Source organism: Opisthocomus hoazin, chromosome 2 (genome assembly GCF_030867145.1).
Source record: "Opisthocomus hoazin isolate bOpiHoa1 chromosome 2, bOpiHoa1.hap1, whole genome shotgun sequence".
Lineage (NCBI taxonomy): Eukaryota > Metazoa > Chordata > Aves > Opisthocomiformes > Opisthocomidae > Opisthocomus > Opisthocomus hoazin.
The window spans coordinates 52,087,776-52,096,119 of record NC_134415.1 but is presented as its reverse complement, the minus strand read 5'-3'; the positions used below and the strand labels follow the sequence as shown (position 1 = coordinate 52,096,119).

The 8,344-nt window shown below is 35.7% G+C and overlaps 1 protein-coding gene across 5 annotated transcripts in view; it reads right to left on the bottom strand.

Annotated features, from left to right (window-relative positions):
• The window catches only part of PPP4R3B (protein phosphatase 4 regulatory subunit 3B), a 31,008-nt gene that overhangs the window by 7,373 nt on the left and 15,291 nt on the right, over positions 1-8,344 (bottom strand). For 3 of the 5 annotated variants that reach the window (XM_075413589.1, XM_075413592.1, XM_075413593.1), the window contains exons 4-10: positions 7,714-8,334; positions 4,696-4,773; positions 3,771-3,887; positions 2,647-2,763; positions 2,121-2,270; positions 1,549-1,651; positions 421-456 (exon numbers count right to left, since the gene is read on the bottom strand). In XM_075413589.1, coding sequence (XP_075269704.1) covers positions 421-456; positions 1,549-1,651; positions 2,121-2,270; positions 2,647-2,763; positions 3,771-3,887; positions 4,696-4,773; positions 7,714-8,334 — 1,222 coding nt within the window. The remainder of the gene's footprint in view (positions 1-420; positions 457-1,548; positions 1,652-2,120; positions 2,271-2,646; positions 2,764-3,770; positions 3,888-4,695; positions 4,774-7,713; positions 8,335-8,344) is intronic. The other 2 variants (XM_075413590.1, XM_075413594.1) reach the window with 1 other exon arrangement.

Genomic DNA, 8,344 nt, shown 5'->3' with positions numbered 1-8,344 from the left:
AACAATACACACAAATTTGGCTTCCCCCCCCCCCCGCTTCAGTCACAAAAATCACCCTGATTTGTAATGTCTTTTCATAATGCTCATAAAGAAGCCTGCACAGATAAAAAATCCAAACTGTAAAAGCTCAGCTATGTCTCTTTAGAACCTATTCTGCTAACAACGATTTAAACTTTCAGTAGCAAGGCTGACTATGAAAAAAAAAGTGAAAACCAGTAAAACCCAAAAGCAGATGAAAATGTTCCTTCAGCTTCCTGCCATCTCAAATGACACAAAGCACCTACGGCTATTTCAATAAAAATTATTTAAAAGATAAAATACAGACATACCTAACAACTACTTTTTTTTTTTTTTTAAAATAAAAACACCATACACAGCATACAAGACAAGTTTCAAAACTCAAGGTCAATTAAAACTTACCAGGACAAACTGTATTACTCTTAGTGGACCCAACTACTGCATGTGATAAACAGAAAATAAAAACAAAAATCAGAAAAAGGCTTTCAAAGCACTGTAAATATTTCAAAGATGGGGACAAACAATCAATTCTACCAGCTGTTCAAATTTTTCATCAAATCAAAAGTTTCTGTAAGCTACAGGGAAATAAACATACAGCAAGAATGCATGCCAGATGAGATTTCTATATTCAATTTATGTTACAAAGTTTCAAACTCAACTAGGTGAAAATACATAATCTAATACTTCGGAATATTATTCCTACTGGGACTAAAAGAAAGTGCCTATTGTAAATTTTTCAAATAATATTATAAAATGAGTACTACAGATATTCTACAAGTTTTATTTTCATACAAAATGCATAAAACATTTATTTTTTGACTTAACACTTAATATGAGAAGATGGGTAAGATCAAAGAAACATTTTTACCAAATATGTATTGGTTTGATTTAATCTCTTGAAAGAGTAATCAGAAAAAAGTCTGACTCAAGAGGCTGTAATGATGTTAAATTTTTGTTTGTAAAGCACTAGAGAAAAAACAGTGAGTGTTATTTGCGTATGCCAATTGAGATTTCCAACTCATTTACTGTTACCAGGAAAAATAAAACATAAACCAAGAAACCAGATAAAGGTGCTCCAAGTTGCGTTTCTTGAATAGATTTCTTTCAGCATTTCTGTACTACAGCCAAGGAAAAAGTAGTCTTTGGAGTTGATCACCTGAGCACACCTAATGCCTGGAATCATGTAACGACTGACAAATGTCACAGCATTTTTGTAAACTTTTTTCTAAAAGTAACTCTGACCTAATGACACTCTCTGCTTTACAGCAAGTATTCTTTAAAATTATACTAGTAGAACTAGTACACAATTAACAACACCCATCAAGCAGACACAAATTTTACAAAGCACAGCATACAGACACATTATCACTGAAAGCTGCAACAAAGGGCTACAGAACCGCTGTCACTTGGAGGAACAACAGTTATCAGCAAGTACACTTGCATCACAGGCTTATTGCTGTTACTAGGATTGTAAGTCACTTGGACTCATTACGAGACTTTAAAAGGGGGGGGGGGGGGTGTTAACGTTACCTTTTTCACATTTATCTTCTGATGTATTAGCCAGAAGTGGTGCAGTAAGAACATGCATACAATGGTTGTAGAAGAAATTGAGAAATTCACTTTTTTCCGTTTTCTAAAACAGATACAACTGTATTAAATACTCACATTTGTAAACTTCCTTTTAAATAAGAAAGAGTAGCTAGCAACATAAAAGACAGCCCACAAATAATTCTGTATCTTTTTGGTTGGTCCTGAAACTTTATCTTCACTCAAATAAGATCCATTTCTTTATTTTGTGAAAAGATCCGAGACACGTCAAACCAACGTAGCTATCACCCAAAAACCCCCACCATGGATGCAAGTATGCTATTTCACTGAAGCACAGGACTGGTTATTTCAATAAACACTTGCACAATACCATATACCCATACATTTTACTACCAAAAGTTAGTTTAGCTTATTTTTTAGCTTATTTAAATTCAGTATCAGACCATACACAACATCATCAAAAAAGAATAAAAGTATCTTTTTTAGCCTCCAACCACAATAACGGCAGTAAACATTAGGCTTTCAATTTTGCTGAGACAGTAAAGTGTCTTTACCCCTTTGTATTTTCTTACATTAGTTGTGGCCAACATATTCTCTGGATCTATCAGAGTACGCAAGAGCCCCATTAACTGAACAGCTCCCCCAAGTTCAGGATCAGTATCGCAGATCATCTGTTCAATGACCACATTGATGAGGAGGATATCCTGCAAAAAAACGAACCAAACAAGCCACAAAATAATTAGACACAGTTTCAGCAGCGGAATGACTTCCCCAGTAAAACCTAAGTGAAACTGAAAAATTAAAAATGCTGCATTTAGGCACTGGAGTTCTGCCAAGCACAACCCTCCGCGTCTAAAATCACTGTTAGGCAGAGCTACAATTTTATCACCGTAAAAACATGGAACACCAAGATGCTCAGAAATTTTTGTATCTTAAATGTACTTCTTCCTACATATCTACTATCTACATTTTTGGACTAACTGTATTCCAAATGCTGGAGAGGTTTGTTTTGCTAGGTTTTTTCCCCCCATTTGCTCTAAAACAAGTATATTCAACACACATCCAAACATGTTTACTTACATCGTCACTCTGCTGAGCCTCTTGCATTACAAATTCTCGGACCATGGATGGACTAAATTCTACTAGATAAGAAAATATATCTGTAGCAGCAGATCTAACTTGCAGATCATCCATTCCCTAATAAAAAAAAAAAAAAAAGAGTTCAATTTATTACAGTAAATGAAGTTTGGTATTTATTGTCTAGTAAATCTGCAAAGAATAGCGAGTTAAAAGTTTTGAGAACATTTTATTACAAAAGTTTCTACAAGAGATGCAGTAACACAGTTGCAGAAAAAAAATACAACAGAGCAAAATCTGTTCCCCAGTACTTCCCTCCTTAATCAATTTGTACAAAAATTTATGTAACAATTTCAGGCAACAAAAATTAGTAATTTTCCTTGAAGTATGCCATTTTCTCTGGTAACTGTACAATTTCTAAGCCTAATATATTAATGTAACAGGAGCTATTTGGACTGGTCTAACCCTGGAAAAGAATAATGAGATAAGGGTTCATCCTATCACTGAACATCTGTATTGCTTCTATGTTTCCATAAGAGTCAATGCCCTTCAGTAACTTCAAAGGTTGTTACTCTAGAATACAAAACCCCTTCAATTTACAGTTTCTCAGTAACAGCAGCACTGACATATGAATTGCAACGGTCAGGCAACAACAGCTGCTTCAACCAAAGGAGTAAAAAAAAAAATTATCTTTTCACATTGCTGACTAAGATTGAGTAATCTGCTTTGCACCTCTGAGAAGACAGGATTATGTGATCTTTCCAACAGCAATGAGCTAACAGTTCAAGATTATCTAAAAATACTTATTTGGCATTGTTCCAACAACAGAAAAAAAAAAACAGGCTGCCACAAGTAAAAGAGTATCACTCAATTTTTATACTACATTGTCAAAAGGACTGCATTTACCACAGATTTCTCCATCATGCAGAGTAAAAATAGTAACAGCAATAAAGTTAGGCTACTTTTGAAAACTGTGGACATCTCTTGGATTCTGAACGTTACAATAAACTTCAACTTTCAGCACAGCAAAGCTGTCCAGTCGAACTTACACAAAGGTGCTTTGCAGATCTGAAAAACCTGGTGAATGGCTGTGGAGTTTTTTTTTTTTAAAATCAGCTTTAACTTACCATTACAATTTCAAGAGCTGGAAGAATTCCCAACTTTGCCAAAGTTTTGAAAAATGCATCTCTGTTCTGAGGTTGTAACGTCTGTGAAAACGCGCAGAATTCCTTGAAAAAGTTAACCTATCATATAGGAAAAAATAATTTAAGGTTATTTGATTCACAAAACTCTCTAAAAGTAGTAAACTGTTACAATTTGTATCAGAGTTTGTGTACTGGCTGGTATGTGCCTTCCTAGAAAATGGTATTATTCTAGTCCTTTCTCCTCCAACCTTCAACATCATCAACTAAGGAAAGCAAATAAAGTAAAAACAAAACAAAAAAATTTAAGAGGTTGAAATTCAACTCAGAAAGAAATACAGTTGCCTTGTAGCTATTTTATCCCATCTAGCATATGAAGGATTCATACTCCTGTGTGGTGTGCCTTTTGTTTGAAAGAACAAAGATCCTTCCCTTGCTGAAAGCAAGATTTTAACAACGCAACTTAAGCTGATAAACATATTCAAGGATAAATAATGTTTTTAACATATATATATATTAAGGGACTACTGGTAATCCTCAATCATAGGACTTAAAAATCTTTTTGAATGAGTAAAGTACAGTGAAAAAAGCAGTGTTTATATGACAAATGTAAGTGATATGGTATGTTGAAGAGTACTTGGAAGAAAGTATACCTTTAAGTCTAGGATGTCAGCTTAATGCCAGTACTTTCTCAGCAATAAAATAATTATTTAGAACAAATAAATCAGAGCTTACCTAGCAAGAAGTATTTTTCTAGTGAGTACATCAACAAAATCTGAGCTACACTGGAAATTATTCTAGGGTTACAGAAACCGCCCAGGGACTGTAGAACTAGCAGAAAAGTCTGACCATTTCTACCTAATCTCCGTAGTTTAAAGCATTCAAAGAATGACCGAGACCACCGACTCACCAATTCACATCGTTTGTCATCATCTGTAGCTTCATCTGTTAATTGTGCAAAAACTTCAGACAAAAATTTCTCGTCTTCCTGCATAACACATAAGAAGAATATGACTTACACAATGCCTCTTAAAGCATTGATCTTTATTGGATCCCACACCATAAAAAGTCAGACGTAATTTAAGCTTAACTACGATGCTTAATTACTTGCTCACTTGTTAGAAACAACCATGCATTAGTAGATTCAGTAGATAAGCCTCCCCCCCCTTCTTTTTTCTCCACTTTATTACAAAAAGGGGAAATGCAAGAGTACACATCTGGGAGGATCATTTCCAGGGTATTGTTTTAGTACTCATTCTGTGCAGTGGAGTACTATTTGCATCTGAGTATTATTTGCTTTTTACATTCAGATCCTCTACTATGAAGAGCTATTTATTTTCAAGTATATATACGACAACATTTCACTTCTTGCTAAGCGTTTCAGTTACACTGTTGTTTAATACTCAAGAGGTACAAGAAAACCACAGTGAGTATCAAGATCTCTCAACTGTTCAGGCATTTCCTGACCTCTCTGTACACTGATTTCTCTGCGCTCCTTCACATGGAAAACAGCGTTGGCATTCTCTCAAATCAAATGTCTCTGTTACCTTTTAAATACAATATAAACCTTAAAGCAAATAGTAACATTTTGTAATGCTGTTACATAATTATGCATCACTGTACTGATTCAACTCTGTAAACTTTACTTACGCACTGAACAAACATGAACAGAATAGCAGCATTCCAATAAATATATATAAACATTACATTGCATAAAGGAGAGGGTGCTTACTTCTCTACTTTTCTGTGTGCTGTTCCTAAAATCTGTGTTCTTTATTAGGCTAACCTAATACAGAATTTTTACAGTTACAGGAACATCAGCCAGAGGCGCACATAATTTTTTTTCCTGAAAACTTTAAGACACGGGGAAAGAAGTGCTTTAGAAACAAATGATACACAGTTAATCAACATCAGAGAAAATGCAACATACACAGACTTAGCAGTTTATTCTAAGCTTTGCTGGCTTTAACAGCTTAATTAAGCTTCTTTTAAAAAAAAACAAAACAACACAACCAACAGACAGGCTAGACAATCCTCACTACAGAACACTTGGCAACAGAAAGATGTCTTGCTTGTATAAGGCTGCTGCACAGTGTAGTCCTGATGTCCTAAAGCACAAGATGGATCTAGGTTTGTTTTCCATCCTGTTTCCCATGTGGCCGCCCTTCATTGACAGCCGCACTGGGATCTACTGCTTTGCAGCACATAGAAAGGAGCTTTACTGCCATAGCAAACACAATCTGCTACTCCTATAAACTGCCTTCTCCCAGGGAGCTTTGCCAGTGTATTTAGGGTAACAAGACTTCCAATGTGTACACCAAACCCGAAGAAGCTTTACAGTTCTTGTGCTGCAACAAAAAGCTGATTTACACCACGGGACTGCGAAAACAGTCCCGAGCCTGAGGTCCATACAACCATGTCATTTTCCTCAAGCATGCTATCAATAACATCTCTTCCACGTGTGCTTTCATCTTAGTTTGTAATTCTCAAGGCAGGTCAAATGATACATGGCATCAACATTATCTGTAAATCAACATGCACGTCTCCATTACAGTCTTTAAAACAGACAGACAAACCTATGTGTCCCACGTATTCTCTCTACTATGGCAAAGATGGCAGTGACAGAGTGGCACAGAACTGTGACAGGATTTCAGAGCTTTCTTCAGAGAGTACTAGAGGCAACAGTAAGTCACAGTTTTCTGTTAAGGCACAATTAAACATTCAGTACAGTAAAACTTACATGAAAAATAAAGAAGTTCAGAGTTAAAAATCTCTAAATGGAAGCAGGACCATAGCCTCATGAGAATGATACCAAATTTATTTTTAGTTTTAGGAAAGTAATATATATAAAAGAATAAAAAGGGAAACTTTTATTTTAGACTAAGTCATTAATTCTGTAAGCGGGATTTACTTGTTGGTTTCTTTTGTCCTCTTCAAACAGAAAGAAGCCCAAAAGCTTATTCGTGCAATTCTCTCTGCAATTCTTTAGTTTTACTTTTTATTCCCCAGTCCTCTATTGCATTCTTTAGAAATATTCCTTTCAGTAATGTTATTTCACCGGTGCCCCTCTCTTTCCACAATTTTAACTACCGTCCACACCTCCTTGATACATCTTCCTATTTCACAGAGACTATACACACTCAAAACCAACATCTTTCTGATGTTCTATTCCACACAAATGTACCATTTTTCCAAGGACACGGATCAGAAACAGAATATAGCCACTTTGGCACCCATTAGTTTGCACAACAAAACATGAACTGAAAATACCCCAAATGTCATGAAGTTCACACACAGCTCTTTACCAAGGCTCCTTCCATGGTCCCGCTTGGTTGTCACACCCAACTACTGTTTAGCCTGCCTGCTTCTGACTACAAAGTATGCAGTACGTTTTTTAATACCGTAACATGTTGGTTATTTATCAAATATTACTTTTGGATATCAGTAAGAAGAAAAAATCCCAACAAATTACTTTACACCACAATATGAACACTTGAACTTAGTACCATAAAGTAACAGTAGTATAACAGGAATGGTTCTGAACATGCTCTTCTGAATCACAGATTCAGAATTTGTTATAAAGATGTCGCAAATGTCCCTGATATATAGTAGAAAAAGTTGCTTATTCCCTAAATATCTATACAAAACCAGCTCAAAATGCGGATGTTGCTTGTGAATCAAGAAGACCCTTTAACTGTTTACAATCCATTAAAAAATATTAATATACTTACCCGAAATCTACCATTTTAAAAATACAAAATGAAAGGTATCAGAAATCAGGGGAAGCATTCAAAACATTATGCAAATGAAAGCATGCATGATTAACTTACACAGTGTTAAAGAACTGTAATCAATTTTGAAACTACAGCTAGAGCTATCTAGAGCTATCTATACATAATCCAGCTTTACCATATTAAAAACCACTTACCTGCAACATACTGACAATCTCAACTTTGTTGAAGAAAATAAAGGAAGTGAGGGTAGAAAGAAAATTCTCTTCAAAAACAGATGGTGTCGGCAAGATGATGTCCTGAATATACTGTACCCTGTAAGTCTGGTGGATTTTTTGCCTGAGTTCAGAGTCTGTTATCGGAATAACCTCCTTAAATTTTGCTGTTTTGGTCAAGAACTCCCTGTGCCGTTTTGGCTGAGCCACAGAAGGATCATATTCAAGGCATCCAACAACATCCATAATACACTCGTCAGAAAACATCACCTCAAACAGAGTTGCTTTGTTGAGGAACAAAATTCCTCTAATAATTTCATACAAATGATGTAAGCCTTCGGTGTTCTCTAAATTCTCGCAGACTTGGAAAAGCTGCAATAGTTTTTTAATATAGCCTTCATTCTCCAAGGCCAGCGCTAGCTTTTCTCTACGGATGGGTGAGGTGAGAACAGAGGTAACTAGGTCAGCAATCTCTTCAAGTTTGTTGAGTTCACAAGTAGGAAGGTCGATCAAAGGACTAGTTTCAGGCATTTCTTCTATGTGCTCCTCTTCTGACTCAATAAGGTCCTGTGTGACTTCCACCGAAGGATCTTTACCTTGAACCTAAGAAGAG